The sequence below is a fragment of the Haemaphysalis longicornis genome, unplaced genomic scaffold (assembly GCF_048455015.1).
Source record: "Haemaphysalis longicornis isolate Haplotype H1 unplaced genomic scaffold, Haemaphysalis longicornis Haplotype H1 scaffold_782, whole genome shotgun sequence".
NCBI classification, from domain to species: domain Eukaryota; kingdom Metazoa; phylum Arthropoda; class Arachnida; order Ixodida; family Ixodidae; genus Haemaphysalis; species Haemaphysalis longicornis.
Window position 1 is genome coordinate 59,752 of NW_027526442.1, and position 18,604 is coordinate 78,355.

The 18,604-nt window shown below is 48.0% G+C and overlaps 2 protein-coding genes across 2 annotated transcripts; both read right to left on the reverse strand.

Moving 5' to 3' along the window:
• Positions 1–4,904: 4,904 nt before the first annotated feature.
• On the reverse strand, positions 4,905–6,256 carry LOC144148151 (phosphatidylinositol N-acetylglucosaminyltransferase subunit P-like). Its single transcript, XM_077679733.1, has one exon. It carries the CDS (start codon positions 6,254–6,256, stop codon positions 5,864–5,866), a length of 393 nt encoding a protein of 130 aa, XP_077535859.1. The 3' UTR covers positions 4,905–5,863.
• On the reverse strand, positions 6,138–12,906 carry Tcs6 (Threonyl-carbamoyl synthesis 6). The gene is made up of 3 exons (XM_077679734.1): positions 12,740–12,906; positions 10,179–10,307; positions 6,138–6,391 (listed from the first exon to the last, which is right to left on the reverse strand). Exons 1-3 carry the CDS (start codon positions 12,787–12,789, stop codon positions 6,280–6,282), a joined length of 291 nt encoding a protein of 96 aa, XP_077535860.1. The 5' UTR covers positions 12,790–12,906; the 3' UTR covers positions 6,138–6,279.
• Between the last annotated feature and the right edge of the window lie 5,698 nt (positions 12,907–18,604).

Consider the following 18,604-nt stretch of genomic DNA (forward strand, 5'->3'; position numbering starts at 1 on the left):
TACTCAAGGTGCCCCGAGCGGGGCCGACCTACATCTCACTACGGAAACACCACTAACGGTGGTTCCGCTGCTGCGTTTCCTAGGCCAGTGCGATGCTTCGCCTGCAAAACAGACGTGATCCCAACAATCCGCCTTCTTGTTCGGGACTGCAGTGCAATAGATCGGCTTCGCGCAAAATATCGTCTGGCCTGGGTCCTCTCCTATGAGGACTGGATCAGGCCACGTGATCGGCACTAAGATACGTTGGCCGCGTGTTGGCACTACGTTTGTGAGGCAGCCATGGCCGGCCATTATTAACCCCCTCTTTCAACCCTGCGGCCTCGAGCCATCCCAAACAAAAAATTACGCCCACCTCCCCTCGCGGGAACCCTGGTGTGATGCGACGCTGAAGGGGGTTCCATTGTGCGTTTCCGTTGGGTCGATTACTCGAATTGCGTGGGGAATCGTCGGGTAATGCGAGAGAGAGAGAGAGAGAGAGAGAGAGAGAGAGAGAGAGAGAGAGAGAGAGAGAGAGAGAGAGAGAGAGAGAGAGAGAGAGAGAGAGAGAGAGAGAGCAACGTAGCGCGGACGACCGTCGATTGAGAGGCCGGCCGGAGCGCGGCACTCATGCGCAGCGCGCCCGAAGGAGAGGATACCGCGGAGAGGGCGCTGCATATGCGCACAGCGCGCTTGCGCCGCCCACCGGCGGAGTGAGAGAGCGCGCCGCACTGCGCGCGCCACAGATGTTGGGGGAGAGCGCGCTATCACGGCGAGAGGAGGAGGGGCGCAGCGGTGCGGACAACAACGGACGCACGCAGGAAGGACAGGGCCACCGACAAGAGATGCTCTCAGCGTCGCATCTAAAATATCTGTCTGTCTCAGCTTCTGTTATGGCGGCAGTGCGGCTAGACATTCCGCGGCTGCGCAGCAAGCGCCGGACGCCCCACTGCGGGCAACCGCAGCTGGCTCGGGGAGTCGTCTGGGGCGACCTTGAAGGCCGCTGTGCTGGGAGAGGCCACCCGGCAGGCGCGGCTGCCCTATGCCTCATCTTCGGCCACGGCTGAGCTGGTGGGGGTCGGACTGGGTCTGGACCTGCTGCTGGAGATGAGCCCTTGCCCGAGCGCTGCGCCCTGGAGTGCGACTCCCGGGTGGCCCTGGTGCGTCTTCGGGACGGATACTCGCACTTGCTGTTGGTGCGGGGCATCCGGGAGAATGCAGCACAGCTGGCGAACCGGGGCACTCCACTGTGCCTGCAGTGTGTCCCCGCCCACATCGGGCTGGATAGCAATGAGCGGTCGGACGAGCTGGCCGCCGGGGCGCACGCGCTGCCTCCCTCGGACACGGTGGACACCTCCGGACCGGGCATATCCAGACCACGGCCGTGTCCAGCGTCCGTGTCCAGACCCGCGGCTGCGTGTCGGAGGGGGCCCGCCGCTTGTGCGAGCCTCACGCCTACCTCGTCGACTGCGCTCGGCCATCCTGCGCCCCCGGAGTGGGAGACGCCATGGGACGCGTGCACGGCAGAGCGGAAGCACCGACTGGGGCGGATGCTCAGCTCCGCCTGCACTTACTGCACAGCGCCCGTGCAGTTTCTGCCGCACGTACTGTACGAGTGCCCCAAGTTAATTCGTGGCAGGGCGGGGCAGGGCGAGCTGCTGGACGCGCTACGAGGAGTGCGGCCACTTGAGGAACTGCTTTGGCCCCTGGGCAGTGCCAGGGAGCGGGACCAAGTGGTCGAGGCACTGGGTACATACCTGGGGCCTCGAGGCTGCTCAGTGCACTCCACTACAACCCCATATATCTAACCGCCCAGATTGTAGTGGAGTGCTGCTGCAACTTTTCTGTGTGCGTGCTGGCCCCCTTTAACATGTCTGGTAAATATTGTCTTCTGTAAATTCACGTATATATTTGTAGTGTTTTTTTCTGTATTGCCAATTTGCTTAATGTGTAACTCCTGTTCTTTTTTTTAACTCCTGTTTTTTTTCCCTTTTGTATTTTGCATTTATCCTTGTTAACTTGCCCTGTGTGTTATGCATATGTTTATATCAACATTCTCTCCTATCCCCCTATTCCTATGTACTCTTTACTTCCTAAACAACATCCCCTACACCAGCAGGCGTTCCGGTGTCCGCCCCTAGGCGAGACAATTTACGTGTGTTGGTGGATATTCCCATTCCAATGCACAATAAATAAATACATACATAAACACATACGTAAAGCTCAGCCTTTCAGGAAAGTGATCCCTCATTGCTCAGAGAGGCAGAAAGAGTGCACTGATAAAGTTTCCTTCTTCTAGCAGACGGATATAAAGCACTTCAAATATTTCTTTCTTGGTTTTTGTCCTGGCTCTGCAAAATCGTCGCATTTTCAAGAAGTGGCCTACAGGAGCACTGATGACAGTTAAAAGCCTGGTGATTTGCTCCCTGAGAGTTGGTCAACACAGAGTGCACAAGTACCGGTCATTGACGCATCATCCGGTATGGCTGATATAAACTTTGCCTCACGTCAATGGGATTTTCAAGTGCCTCACTACGTACGTGCTTGTTCACACACACTTGGTTTTGCAGGCACATTTCTGTTTCCAAACATTTGGAACGTGTGTGCATATTTTTAAACAGCTTATGCGAAGCAGCAACTTTCTTGATGCTGTGCGACACTTAACAAATACAAAGCACTATGATGATGGTTACAGGCTTTCCCTCTAAAATGTGGTGTCATTGTAAACCACCACCTCGCCTATTTTGTTCAAACTTATTGGTCTATCCTTAACGAATTTCATCAACTTGAACCTTTTTTCTCTACTCATTTCCTTCCTCAGCAAATTTTTATTCATCCCTGCCTAACACCTTCATCTTCACCGACCTCGCAAAATTTTTCTCCCAAATACCCCTCCCTCTACCTTATCGGTTCTAAAGTTCAACTGTTCACTGCTCCTTCGCTGTAACCCCTTCCCAACTTTTCTTGCACCAACACTCCAGCCACATGTTCGTCACCTGTGTGGCCCTAAGTTCAGACTCCTACCACAAATCCCAGATCCTCACATTAGGGTGTGCCCTCATCCTTCCGCATTGGCTGTACATTTGAGCAGCCCATTAGAGTACGCCCTATATTTTCCTCATCCCCACAGCAGCACACACAGGTCCCATCCTGTTGCGTGTAGCTACACCTGTAAGCCTTTGTTCTTACGCCCACTGCCCAAGCCTCAAGGAGCAATGCAATGACTCGAATGTTGCCATATTACCAGCTTAATTACCAGACGTAATTACCAGCTTTTCTGTCCTTCAGGCCTCGAAAATCTTTTATCACTTAAACCTTACTTTTCTTTTTTCTATCGGATTGCAACACTATTTGGGTTAGCCTTTTAAACTTTTACATATAGGCACTGTTAAGTTCGGGCCCCTCACTTAATAATTAAAACCGCCTGGCAACTAGATATCTTTTGCTGGGGTTAGCTTGTTTACCTGTATGGTGTTTGTTTTCATGCCGGCCGAGCTGACGTGGGCATGAGGGACGTAAGGAGAAAGCGCGGAGACTTTTGTTATTCGCCGCGCTTTTGTGTCCACCCGACGAGCGGGCCCAAAGACGATGCATACAAACGTGTCGCGCACCGCATAATGGCTGAAAGGGATGTAAGCTTTCGAAGGGGAACTTCCTTGCGTTCGTTTGAGGAGCCGATGCATACAAACGCGTCGGTCACTCCATAATAGCTGAAAGGGATGTAAGCTTTCGAAGGGGAACTTCCTTGCGTTCGTTTGAGGAGCCGGCGGAGCGGGACCGTTGACATTTTAATGACCGCGATTACCGCCATGAGAATCCCCGAACCGGACAGGAGCTGAAGGTCGGTCAAGGGGTCAAACCTTGGGTCAAACATGAGAAGAGGTCACCAGATGTTCTGTCTGAACAGTTGCACAGCTCAATGTTACTGGGCGAAACTTCAGTTCGTGACGCGTCTGAACATGGCGACTCGGCGGCCGGGATGCGTCAATAGGTAGGCGACCAGGCTTTGTTAGGCGCTCCACGTCTACAAAGGAAAGGAATTCTGGCGGCGTGGAGCATAAACATAGGCATGCACGGTATGACAATACTTTAAGAGGTGCCGCCCAAGAGCCGATTCCTGTCGTTAGGTCTGCTTTTAGTTGGTTGGTTTTCATTTCTGTTATATTTGTGTTTTGCAGAATAGCTTTGGGTTTCTGCACGAGAGTGAGGGAGGTGGGTCACGTGACTATTTTGAACCCACCTATAGCTTTGTTTGTCATGGTGGCCAATCAGTGGCCTAGTGTGGGCTAATCAATCAGCTATCCTCACTCTCAAATTGTGACGTCCCTTTTGTGGGCAGGGTTTTGTTGGTAAAACCCAGGAGTTCGAAGTTTTTGGGATTGAACAGAGACAGGGGGAGAGTGAGCGGCGAGCCCTGCTCGACGCGGGTCTTGCCCGACCTCTTGTATGCGATCATGAGCCTTGGAAGTTGTAAATACGTAACGCAAATAAAGTGTACATATTGTACATTTCGAGTTTGCTTGGAGTAGACCGTTGTCGGCTACGTGCCGTCGGCCAACGAGCCAGCAATCGTCGTTTCATCGGATCATGGCATCGATCATCGACGTCGGCGACCGATTCACCTTTGAAGTTTAACTGGCACGCAGTGACTGCCTAGAGAACCAGTGCCAGAAAACCTTCCGCATTTAACCTCTGAACTTGGCAGTCAATGCTGCACCATGCCTCATGCTTGCTTACTTCATATGTACCAACTAGACGCCTTCGTTGTCTCATTCAATTCGTGATAACAGCTTTTCTGTAGGGCACTCCAGAAACAAATGCTTCTTTCTACCACCTGAGAGTGGCTCGATTTAAACGGCAGCAAACGCACTTGGTTTTGGCAGAGCAAATCCAGCAAACCTGGATGTTGTCTCAGAAAGTAAGCGTTACACTTTGTTCCCCAGGAAGTTCAAAGGCAAAATACGAAGGCAAAGTTCGAAATACGCTAAAATGTATCATTCTTGGTCGTTTTTCACTCTAACGGCACTTTGTGCCACACGCTCTGTTATCACTCTGAGGATATATTCTGCGATAGCAGCCCTGTCAAGCCGCTTTGCCATGGCTTTATTTCACGCTTTCCTAGACAAGTACCCATACGGCAAAAATAGAGGTTATTCATTTATCAATCATCCCTATATAGAGTGAGTCAAATGTTGCAGTTTCAGTCATTAATTTTTCAAACACCCTCCCTTGATAAAAAAATGCCCCTTAAGCAAGTGCCAATGGAGTTTTTTCTCCTTTTGTCCAGAGATCATAGCCCTTCACATCTGCAAACTTTTGTCACTTACATTTTCTAGTGCAGCATTGAACAGCCATCAAGTTCGAACACTTGTATAAGCGTGTTCGCACAGTACAAAACACAAAGATGCAATTAAGAATTAACAAAAAGGGACACGAGAAATCGACATGTAGAAAATAGCTTCACGTGAAAGTGAAGGATTATAATCCTAATTACACAAACACCTGCCATAGAACACAAAGGCAACTTTTGTGCAATTTTTTTTTTTTGTGGAAACTCGACTTATGCTCTGGTTTACACCAGGTGCAACTGGCACTTCCAAAAGTTTTATGTTGAAAAAAGATGGGGTATTCCGCCAACTCGCATGTCATCTAATGTAAAATGGACCCCTGCAATCTTAAGCAACTCGATGGTTTTTCAAACAAGCCGTAGGAACTGCTTCATAACTAAAACTAGAAAACTTACATTGCATCTTTCTCGCTGACAAATGCATGGGCATTCTGCCTCACAGAGAACCTATCAGGCTGTTTGCAAGGTTGACAGCAGATTTCTGCCGCAATGCAAGAAGAGCCTTCAGATACACACACAGTGGTAACAAAGGGCTTTAACTCAAGCGCAGTCCCCTCCATACAGCTCCCGGCACACTTGCGAGATGTGAATGTCCTTGATGGGTGGGATGGCACCTTTGATGGGTGGTTTCTTGTGCTCATAGATGGCGTGCCGGTCGGTGACCGTGTCCGGTGTGTCCAGCGGAGCCGTGGCAAGGGCGATGAGGCCAGGGTAGATGCAGGTGCCGAAGACGATAATGGCCACGACCCCCGCAAGTGGCACGGCAATGGCCCACACCTTGTCGGGGAAGTAGGTGAAGCCCATGGCACGCAGCCAGGCGCCCGGAATGTACGCCCAGAGCATGTACAGGGCCAGTCCCAGGTGGCACGAAACGTACAGGACGTAGCCGTAGATAGCCCGGCTGGCCAGGGGGGCCGGGGTCCTGATGGCCATGGCGGGTCACTTTGGGCGAGGCTTCAAGACGACGGGTGGCCGAAGTGTTCCACCGTTTTTATGGCGAGAAGGAGCAGGTCAAAGAAGGAGTTGATGCCCACTCGCAGGTGCTTCGCCTGGTTGGCAGTGAAGTCGCTGGGGAAGACAAAAACAGAAACGGCATCGGTAGGTCTTTGTCATCTGCACTGGAACGTCACTACACAACACAACACTTGGCAGGGAGGCAAAAACACAGCAAACAAAAAGACAGCGTGGATTAAGCAACAATGTGTGTGCTGGCTTGAGGATTCTGCCACGAAAACTTCAGATTTAACTAGGAGTACGAACCAAAATGGACTAGCAAGGTTTTACGCAGTCTAGTTTCACGGCTTTAATGATCCCGCACGCCTGTGCGCAACACACTAAGAACCCCTAATGTAGTTTTCTTTCCCTCTCTCCCACAAACTTACATGAAACCAAGAAGGGACAAAAGTAGGGTGTTAGAACTATATTATGCGGCGACACCCTGAAACCAGCTTTGCAGTGTTGTGTCCCAAATAGGTATTGGGACCAATCCAACATGCCCCTGCTCATCAGAAAGGTGCCATGGGCGTCCGGAAGGGGGGGCAACTGCCCCCCTTGGAAATTGGGATATTTTTATGCGCTACAAAAAAGCTGCACAGCTTGGTTGGCCCATAATTAAAATAACTTTGCCCTGAAGGACGGAAGAGAGGAGAGAACGACATCGACGTTCTCTTCTTTCTCCCGTCCTTTAGCGCAAAGTTTTTTAAATTATGTACGTGAACCAACTAGCGCAACAATCCACGCTACTCAAATGATTAGCACACTCAGGTCCTGCGTATCCGTATGAAACGTCCTTCAAAACTGTGGTCAACATTGCACTTTAGACACTGACTAACATTGCCGGTCATGTGACAGCAGTGAAACAGACTGCCTGTGCTGGCTACTGAATACAGGAAACAATTCTGAAAGGTTTGACTTTTTTTCTTCGAAACTCTAGATTTATGCAGTCTTACCACAAGAACTTCAGTTTTCGGACAAAGTTGCAGCTATATCCAGGAAAAAAATTCCCCGCATTTCCCCGAGGGGAAGAATGTGAAAGTGCGAATGCACGAGTTGAATTTGCGCGGTTCGGTAATGTTCGCGAAAGAGAGATCACACACACACACACACAACTACAAAGAAAGAAAGATGCATTTATTCAGAGACACCTATTTGTGTTGTCGTTGTACTTGATTGCTAGAGCGGATCTCAGCTTTGAAATTTCGTGTCAGTACTCCTTTAAGCAGGTGCATTAGCCCTTCTCACGCCCGATTCTTGGCCAATCCCCCACGTGGGTATGTGCCATGTCAGCGGCCAGGCAGCGCGCGCCCATCTCCTCCCGTTGCCAAAGGAAGACGAGGAGATTCCTGGCCAATCCCCCACGTGGGTATGTGCTATGTCAGCGGCCAGGCTGCGCGCGCCCATCTCCACGTGCGCGGACATCGCCGGTGGACGCAGGTTCAGGGTCGCTTAAGAAGTGCATTGCACTTAAAATCTTCACCGCTACACCTAGTAGGGAGAGTGTAACATCCTGCCGTGCCGTCCCATCACCTTGTACACCCTTTCCTTCGAAATTGCGAAATGTTGGCACCACCCAAGCCCCGAAACAAAACCTATAAATCAGCCCCTCAAAACGCTTGTGCGCCTGTACTGCATTGAAAGTCAGGGAGGCCAGTAGTATCTTTATTGTGTGAGCCATTTCCACAGACTTCATCACACATGTCATCTCGCAATTTGCCCAGAAAAACCCGAGGCGCCTGCAGCTGCTATTCAAGGAAGATTGACGGAGTGCAGTTGTATGTATGTGAATGTATTGTACTGTGTGCTGGTGATCAGTTGGCGTGAGTCAAGAACCCTCACGCAGCGAGACTGGCTACTCTTCTTTACAAAGTAACAGTAACTTTTCGCATTTTCTTTATTAACTCTATTTTTTTGTTCAGTTATAAAATTTAATGTATAACCTATATCCTCCAAGTCTGGTCATAATTCGCTGTTTGTACTTTTTGTAACCACAAATTGCCCATTTTTGGTGCTATCCAACTGTACCCCCCCCCCCCCCTCCCCGCTAATAGATGCCCCCCCCCCCCCCCCTGCAAAAAGTTCTGAAAGTTCTGCGGACGCCCTTGAAAGGTGCTCTTTTAAGTGTGCTCAATATTGGTGAACATCACAAGAAAGGTGACGGAAAGTAGGAGCTGTTAAAGGTAGCACAACTAAGCACTCATTCCTACCATAGTGTGTGCTGCGCTTTGTTTCTAAATAGCACAGCGAACCGAAAGACGATGGAAAGACCCACTGAAATTGCACACGCACTGGGTCACCATGACTTCATTTAAGGTGGGCTGTTTTCAGTCACCAATTTTGGCTTCTCGTAGGAATTTGAAGGAAGCTGGCCTGATTGACAGGAGCATGTCATCAAAGTGGATCCATCACTGCAAGCTGCATTTGTCGCTACAGTAAGCCCACCAAACCCCAGTGAAGTGCACCGAGAGCTTTTTCCCTTAAATTGCCACGAATGCCTGGCGCGACCCCACAGCTTTTAGACCAGACTTAGTCAATATACAGCAGTTGTGAAACTCTCCATAGTCCCCATGCATCAAAAGGCAGTCTGCACTTGGCCCCCCTGCACGGGAAAAGACTATTTGGTCATTTGTAGGCAGGAGGCTATTTTGTGTTGTGCGTCCTGCACCTGTCTGCATGTCTTTGTGACACTCAATCTTATATATATATATATATATATATATATATATTTATGCCTGTACCCTTCCTTTGCTTTTCGCCTACACTTTTTCCTCTCTTCCAGTAGTTACCACGAATAAATGCCAGTCAGAATACGGAACCTATCATGTACACATCATCCTATTTACACTCCTGCGTGCATGACCCAGCTTCCCGTAGCACTAAAGCACAGTGAAGCTGTGCCTTTTCATTAACACAGTAATGCTTACCCAAACGAGTTACTCAAGTACCTTAGTTGAAAAAAAAAAAAAAAAACTAACAGAATTCACGGCAGCACGTGAGCCGTGTGGAAAATTTCATAAGCAACCGCCCTGACCGATGCAGTGGTGTCTGCAGCAGCAGTGTCGCATGACACATTTGTGTAGACAAACTCAGTTTACTTCACCCCTGCCGCCTCCCTTGCCACTGTGCTCCCTGCACACTTTAGCTAAGGCTTCAAACCGATGACACAACTGCCAGGTTTCTTGCAAAGTGACACCACCATTTCCGATGCATTAAAAACAGTGGCTACGCCTGGCTGGATTGGGCAGTTCAGTTCTCGCAATCCTTTATTTCTTGATTTTGCAGCAGTCCTTATTTCATCTGTGAAGATTGAAAGAAGAGCAAAGACCACACACCCCTCACAGTTACCTCACAAACTGCACCAATGGTGCCACACTGCTCCTCCCAGATGGTCTGATCTTACTTCAGCTTTGAAAAATTTGACATTCTCCAATTTTATGCCTCATATCAATTGTAATGCCACCAGTGTCTTCAGTTTTGAAGAAGGGAACAGGAGGCTTTCCGCAACCATCGCCCGTTAGAGAAAAAAGTGCTGGTTGTCGTCTTAATCTCAAAAGACAGTTTGTAATCACAGACATTTATAGCATTAAATTGTTGACATGCCCTACTGGTCCTCAATTGAAGTGCACAGTTGTTATCATTCATTTCATTAGTTCGAACTAACGAGCTTTTACTGTATGGGGGAACTCTTTATTTCCTGTTTAATAAATTAAACAGGAAATAAAACAGTGGGGTCGTGAATCTATCTATTTGTACGCCATTCTGCAGCACTCTCCTTGATTTTGAGAGTTTACTCAGCATCATCGTCTTTTAACTATTCCAGTGCGTGAAGCATGTCACACTGCCTGGTTGGCATACTTACGCTACGAGCACGTTGCCTTCTAAAGACAGTTTCTTGGAGCAGCCGGACCTCTTTGGGTCAGGGTCAATGCGCAGAGCGTTGTACACCACCTGGGCGTCTCGTTCAAATGGGAACGGCACAGAGACGCGGCTGAATCGGACGATAAGGCAAGGATAACCGTGCACGCATTGTCACACTATCTGCAAGAAAAGTTGCCCATCCTTAGCTTGGAACGTCATAATGTCGTGTGCTCAGTGTTACCAATTTTCGCAATCAAATGCTGCTAGCCAATAAAGCCCACTCCTTTCCTTGTTCAGCATTAACTTTGCATCTACGCTAAATGTATTTACTTTTTTATCGCACAAGCCAGACACCCTAACTAGGATTGAGTTGAACCGAAACAGCAGGTCATGTACGTGTGGTCCTGTCTTGGTCACTTTACACAACGTGGTGCCAAAACCCGGGAGGCGATGTTTTAAACTGCGGAAGTTTTGAACAAGGAACACAAAAGAACTATGATGTGAGTGCCTGGGTGAGATGTAGACCGACTACTAAACAAACACAAGCTTGAAGCAATTATGGCCGAATGAGTTTAAGATGATCTTCAAGCAAACGAGCACGATACAACTCAAGAGATACCAATGCATGCCAAGACTGGATGCGACGAATCCTCTACGCCTACCGCTAACACTTTTAAGCGATTTTTTTGAGCCTTAATGACGCTGAGTAAATGCACGGGTGACCTAACCTACAACGATAACGAATATGCAATGACACCGTCGACATCATCTATGAAACTGAACAGCACCTCCTTCCAATCACCATTGCGGGGTAAGTTCATCGTGCAACAAAATTTTCATTGAGTGAGAAAACAGTCTGAAGAAAACAGACAACGAAATTTGGAACGTTAACAAGCTAGACTACCCTGCACAGGGAACTGAAAGTGCAGAATACGGACAGCAGCAATCATCTAAACAAAAGGAAAACAAAGCACCGTGATGCCTGGATTTCAGATTTGTCTGCAAAATGGAATCAGATAAGAGATTAAATGTAGTATTAAGGACAGAGGCACAACTTCTCATACAAAATGGTGCACAACCATTCACAACTTCAATAGCGACTGGTTGACAATCTGCCAGCAGGATGTTGTGAAACAGTCTCATTGAAATCAATACTGCTGCGGGAACAGTATCATAATCAAATCAAACCCCAATAATCCAGAAGCACGTTGCATGGTCCGGAAAATGGCACCATTACATGCCGCAAGATCTGGTGGTTACAAAGGAACACATCCACTGTGCTTGTGGAGATATCAAGAGGCGCTGAAAACCTTGGTGAGCGGGTGTCTCCAAAACCTACCTAGTCGGAAAGACGCAAATGCAAAACGAAGATGGTAGCAAGAGCCAGCAGGCTTCACATTGAGCACCCAACGAAGCGCCAAGGGAAAATTTACCGGCTAGAGACAGAGTATGGAAATGGGAGGAACAAAGCCAAAATGATCACATTGGAAATTTTTCAGTAAAGGCTTCCAGTTAATGAATATCCGACACTTAAAGGTTTCTGTGACCGCTAGGTGCTGTGCACAGAAGGCCTCCAGCAGCTTTCCACGGCGCAGAAGCCTGTCTCATTTCCATCTTCACAAAACAAATCTGGCCTACAACACACCGTGGAGTGATTCTAAGGTAATACTGGCTTAGCGACACAGAAACCGACGGGAGAGAAAGCGCTTCTGTGGGTAACTCCGGACTGCACTGGCTCTGCTTTAAGTTAAACCTGAAGATGATAAAATTCACAGCTCTCATGCATGGAACTAGTTTGGCTATGTTCTTTTCCTCGGCAGTCAGGAGGATGCTAGAACTTCTGACGAGGAAAGGTGAACTCTTGGGCATACGTCACGATCATCATCACTGTCATCACTATAGTCATCATCACTATAATCGTATCATTAACGGTCCACTCATGGCCATGTCTCGGTCCCTTCTGTGATACTGACCTACTGCCCGACCTGACCAACTGCCACTGTCACTGCCTGTCAGGAGGAGTGAGATCATGATCCGAACAAATGTGAAGACCTAGTCACCCGCCCGTCAGTGAGGCACATGTCACATCCACCCGTGATAAAAGTTAGGGTGCAAGCTAACTCAGAGAACCCCGCACTGCCCGAAATGGAGTTACTTGGGCTCGTATCAAACCTGGTTAGCCCACATTTTCGCCGTGCAACTGAGTAGTAAACTAAACAATATTTTAATTATTACGGAATAATTCTTGGGCCGAGAAAGACATAGAACGGGATGTCTTGTGATGGGTGGGCTGGAGCACTGTTCTCGGACGCTTTTCATCCCGCTCGTGCCGACGGTACGTCACGACCCGTTATTTAAAAAAAAAAAAATTATTGCTTCTACAAAATTGATTTTGAACGCACAGATGACCGCAGAGAGCAGTAACAATAACATGATCGTAAAAATTTGCTTCTCCCATAAACGACACAACAAAACAGAAGAAAGTTCCTGTGATGCCGCGAATACCACTGAACATGAAAGCAGCACTCCTGAGAGCAAACAAAATCCACAGTGAAAGGATACGCTGTTAAACCTTCGTGAGACACTGTTTCGGCAAGGCCAGGAGTGCCCATTCTTACTGGTGAACATCAGTGCAAAAACACAGCTTTCTTTACTCCAACCACGCAAACAATCGCGACTCGCGAGTTCGTGGAGAAACCTCCATGCGCACATTGGCTACTTCAGCAACTCGAGGCTGTATCCAAGCCGATCCAAATCAATCCGCTTGTACAAGGCAGATTTATGTTGACTACCCATGAATTGTAGCACTGAATTGTAGCAGCAGCTAGCGCCCTCTCAAGTGTAGTCACAAACTCTTTGTTTATCTCATCTAGCCAGTCCAGCTAAGCGCCCTACGCACCAGCGTCAGCGCCAGCGCGCTGTCTGCCGAGCATCTTACTGTCTTACGACATACAACAGCAGCTTGAGTCGTGAGACGGTTTTTCCGTTGCCTGAATGGCGCTGCACGGTGTTTGAATGCGTATTATTGTCATTCGGTGACTGTGTTTCGGACGTGCTGAAATGGGGATACTCTTTGCGAAGTTATGGAGCCTGTTCACGAACGAAGGTGAGTAGTCTTGGCTCTCCAGAGTGACTCAAAACTACGCGGATGTGTATCGCCTCATCAAGAATTCCAAACTTCCCATACCAAGCAGAACGAAGTATATTGTCGTGCTGAGCGCCTCATATGCATGCCTCAGCTTTCCTCGTCGGGGGAGAGAAGTTGGCCCGCTTTTTTGTTCTTTTGTGTGTTTGTGTGCCGTGGGGGGTATATCTCCCGTGTCAGCAGCGCGTCTTGATTCGCGTCCGCTATTTCTTGCTAATAGCGTCCGCACCTTTTCCTGCGTTCCGAGCCTAACCTTCTCGTAGCTAGAGCAGGACGAGCGATCAGCGCCAAAGTTCAGAACAGCGCCCCAGCTGGTATCGTGATCATGCCTGCGATACAAGAAAGTGGCGGCTGGGTAAACGCGAGCTTCCTCGGGCCATCGAGACGGTTTCCGGCTGACCCAGTTTCCGTCCGCAGACAAGACAACTTCACTAGCCCCCGCCGCTACTGACCAACCGCCCGAAACCAGAGCTGCAGCAGCTGCTGCTTCGTGGTTTCCTTTTCTTTTTGCGAAGCCGTTATCTGTCGTGCGCCGTGACGTAATGAAGTGACGGCGTGCCTGGAGGCATGTTCTGCCCCTGACGTCGGCACCACCCGCGGTGATAGTTCATTTCCCCTCAAGGTCTGCTGAGCAGCACTCCCGAAGCTTTTCGTGTTGCCATGCTTTCTAGGCCGATCCGTCTGTGCCCGCTCTCGTGATTATCGCTTCGATTGTCCAGCGCTAGCGGCCGACGACACGAGTGGCGCGAAGACGGACCGACGTCAGGGCACGGGGACGAAGCACCTGTTGCAGAAACAATTGCTGCATATTTCGGTCGTTCCTTCCGCCGACCTCAAAGGTCAACGATACGACCGCGACTCGCACTTCGCTATCGGGCGATAAGGCATGTAGGCGAGTCGATGTAGAGCCTTTTTTTTTATCGAGTTTGGGATAGAGCAGCTGGGTTGGGCTGTTTGGGTCTCGACAAATTCAAGACGCCTTCATTCGATCAGTTTGTTTTGCGCAGAATTTTTGTTGGAATAAAGGGCCTTAACAGCCGCCATCCTCCCCCTATTTCGTTTTTCTTTTTTTCTGCTACCGAAATGTTTTGCGTTACACGGTACGGTATGCGAGCAGAATATTTTTCCGCGCTCGCTTCGCACGAATAGTTTCTTTCGTTTGCACGTTGAGTGACAAAACAGGTTCGGAGCTGCTGAGGCCTTGAGGGCCGCCGACTGTCTCCAGTCAGCTGGCAAGCTTGGCTAATACGCGCTCCACATCGCGCTTTTGTCGCTGCCTTTCTACGATCGAGCTTCACGGCGACCTTGTCTGGCTTCCCTCTTGCGTTCCATCCAGTCTTTTCACCGGCCGTTTGCATTTCCAGCCGTCTCTTCCAAGCGTTGCATGATTGCGTCACCTCGAAGTACGAAAAAAATATGTATACCGTGTCTGATGTGAAGGAGGGATAAACAGCTCACTCGCGTCTCACTCCAAAACGAAATCACATAACTAATACAGGTGATTCCCTCTTGTAACAATATGAAAAAAAAAAAACAGCATTAAAAAAATTAACATCCTTTGAAATCTTGGTCGCTTCTTTGAGAAATACAGTTATTGGGTTGTGTGTGGATATATTATACGTGTAGTAATACATATGCCATAGATGACATAATGAAGCGACAGTACTAGTGAGAATAATATGTGGGGCTATCAATTTGGCAACATCCTGCATGTGTGCTTTAAAAACATACTTTTTATGTTCCTTGCTGCGCAATTGAGCTTTCCACAATATAGGAACAATATGCTGTCTGCATGAGCAGCAATTATATGACTTCTTTACTAAGATTGATGAATCAAGTACCTGTTTACGTGGGTTGTTTGTACATTGCACGCATGGTACAACAATGAATCTAAAGTGTGAAGTTCGAATCATTGAGACAAGTTTAAACAAATCCATTTAACCTCTTGCATAAGCTTGCCTGTGTTTTTTTGTTTTTTTTTTTTTTGTGGGAGTGGCATTTAAAATTAGGTTATTGTTGATGGCTGTTGTTGGGATAAGTTTTCCGGCTTTTCCAAGCATTTCTCAAACATCCAAATTAGTTCTTCTGGCTTCCATGCCATAGGCGCAAATAGCGTGGTTTATATTTTTGTCGCTGCCAGTTAGTATCAACAGACCACTTAATAATGTAAGCAGTGGCAAATTCACCCTCATCAATATTATAAAATCGCTTGACATTGAAATCATTGGCACGCAGGCCATCACTGGGTTTTGACCGCACTTGCAGTTGCATGTTTGATTGCTGGCCATGGTGGCTCTCCTATATACAAATTCCCTCGTAAACAGGATTTTGGCGTATTATAAAGATTCAAAGGTGGCAGTGTTTCACTACTCTTTAGCACCTCCAAAGCCCAGGTGTATCTTTGGTATGTTAAACCTCAAGCTGATTCTCTTTCTGCAAAACAGCTAGGTAACAATTTTAAGACTACTGGTATGTCTGGCACAATGGCAAAATATTTTGAAAAAAAGGCAATATCTGGTTATGTTCATTCAATTTTCCTACGGGAACCTCTAAGGAAAACAATAAATAAATATATATTCATGTTGGTTGGACAAGCAGTTGTAATGAAAAGTGGAGCAGTGTGCTTTTTAATTAGGCTTTTGTTAAAATACCAGCAACCTGGCTGCAGTTTTTCCGTGTTTGCTAATTGCTCTGCATGTTCCAACTGACTGTTGTTCTTGTAGGGCTGATGAAAATTTCAGGGCCTGACTACAGCAGTCAAAGCATCTTATTACTGCTCAAGCTTGCAGCTTCGACGCTCCTTTCGGCCTTTACGGACACCATTGCCTATGCTCGTAGCCTGGAGTATCCGGTACAGATAATGGGGATTCCAAACTTAAGCTGTTGATAAGGTTTCCGACTGTCAGCCCAGAATTTGCCGGTATCGCAGCGCACCTGTTCACACTAGTTGTTTGGTTTCCGCTTGCTTTCGAAAGCCATGAACTCCTGGCCTTTGAAGTCCACGGTGTCAAATACGAAGTAAACACATCCGTCATGTGTCATGACATTTCGTTAAACCCTGCGGTGTTGCACCCAGCCGGTTTCTTGTGAAAGGATGGCGGGGTGGGGCGGTTGATGTGATCGGCGAAGGGTGGTTAGGCAGGGTAACAGCACGAATGAGTCGAATTTCTGAAGACTAAGCTCAGCTGTCCACTAGGCATTGCGCGGTCTTTTTGAATTTTTATTTAGAATGCTTCGCGCGCGCAGGAGTGTACATATGTGTGGCATTTGGTCTGCACGTTTTATTGCTTTTGTCTTGTTTGCGCCATTACAGTGTGCGTTCTGTTGTTCAACCAGTTCTTAAATTAGTTGTAGCCCTGGCATCATGTGTGTCCGAAGAACGAGTTTCCAGGCATTGTCCAATGCATTGCCAGCCACAAGAACACAGGAATGCAGGAATTTCTTTGCGCTTCCTTCGTATTAGGGCTAAATTGACAAGACACTTGCGTTTTGAGAGATAGCATTGCTTTAATTGCATTGCCCTGAAGTCCTGTGTTGGCAGAGTGAATCGAGGCACAAAAAAGAGAGCTGGTGTATCTGTGAAGTGAATTGTAGTTTGAGCTCTAGAAGCAGAAGATTTGCACCTCAAGAAAGTCACGATCACCTTCCACATTATAATCAAACCCGATTATAACGAACAAAAGCAAATCTGTTACGAAAATGCGTGCAATGCATATTCCTTGTAACGAAGTTCACATCAAATGCACGGTCTCGGAGCGGCGATTGAGGTGCAGATTGGTCATAATTGAAATGTTGAGCCTCGCATGGAGCGACGTGACGCTGACACCTTCCGTAACTTTTTGCGACGCACCGGATTCCTGACGAGCCCATCCAGCAGCAAGTCCGGACAAAGACGGCATCATGGGCGAACATCTGGAAGAGCTCGCCAACGTTCCAGATGCTGTGCCGAAAGGAGTGTTTTGAGGATTTCCTGAGTGTTGACAACGATGTTGCCGTCATTGTGAGCCCCTTGAGCGTACACACAGTCGCTGGTGTCATGGCAGCTGGTGCTGCTGAAAGCACTGAAGAGATTGAGGTTGTCACAACGTAAAGCCGTCCTATGCTGTATGAAGCGCTTTTGCCAGCCGATGTTCTCCGCCAATATTGCTTCGATATTGAAAGACATGTACTTGAACTGGTGCAAACGGTGTCTCGTGTAGAGAATGCGGTGCTAGTTGGTGCCGCCAGAACGAAAGTGAAAACAGAAATCACCCCTTTCTTCCAAAGTAGGCAGTTAAGGCGGAAAGTAGCTTTATTGCATGCAATAAATGTATTGTTTTGTGTTACTAGGGTAATAGCATACTTTATGTGTTCGTTTCGTTATGTGGGAATGGCGGAGAGGGGTCCCCACGTATTGCAAATTCGTAACAAGTAATTCGTTATAGATGGGTTTGGCTATATCGAATTATTGGATATATCGAACGAAATCGCGGTGCATTACAGTTCACTATAACCTGGTTTGACTGCATTTCGAACTATTGGATATATCGAACTAATCATGGCACATATTGCAGTTCGCTATAACCGGTTTTGACTGTATTCCGCCCTGATAACAGAACCCCTTAGAAAAGGTTGTGTTTGTCTGAGAAGTTTGCCAATCAGCTGGTATCCAGCCTACGGGCAACCAAATCGCCACCGATGCCTGCAGTATTTTTGTTCCAGGTGTGCTCCAGCCTGTTGGGATGACATTAAAAACAGGGATAATTTATGTGCGGAAGAGAGTCTCTGCACTGTGTACATTCGTTTGGAGGCTAAAAGGGGCAGCTGGAATTTCTATGAGGGGCCATTTCTCCTTTCAGAGTGTGTTCCTTGACCCGGATAGTCTAAGCAGGGCTTCAAAAGTTCCAATTAGCAATGCCATCTGTTGCGGCCATGCGGTCGATGGAAGATTGATGCGAAAGGTTGTGTGCACTGGAAGGGAAGGGGGGGAGAGAGAGAGAGAGAGAGAGAGAGAGAGAGAGAGAGAGAGAGAGAGAGAGAGAGAGAGAGAGAGAGAGAGAGAGAGAGAGAGAGAGAGAGAGAGAGAGAGAGAGAGAGAGAGAGAGAGAGAGAGAGAGAGAGAGACTGGCTTTCTGTTTTATACCCTGTCTCTGTTTTTTTATTCCACTGCCATCACTGTTGTACACAAAGCATGATTTAGTGCAGCATGTTCGGAAAGGCTCTTCTGCTTCGAGAACATCACTGATCAGCTTGTCAAAGGCTCTGTATCTGTTTGTGTCCCAGTCCCACATGGTTCTGTTCAC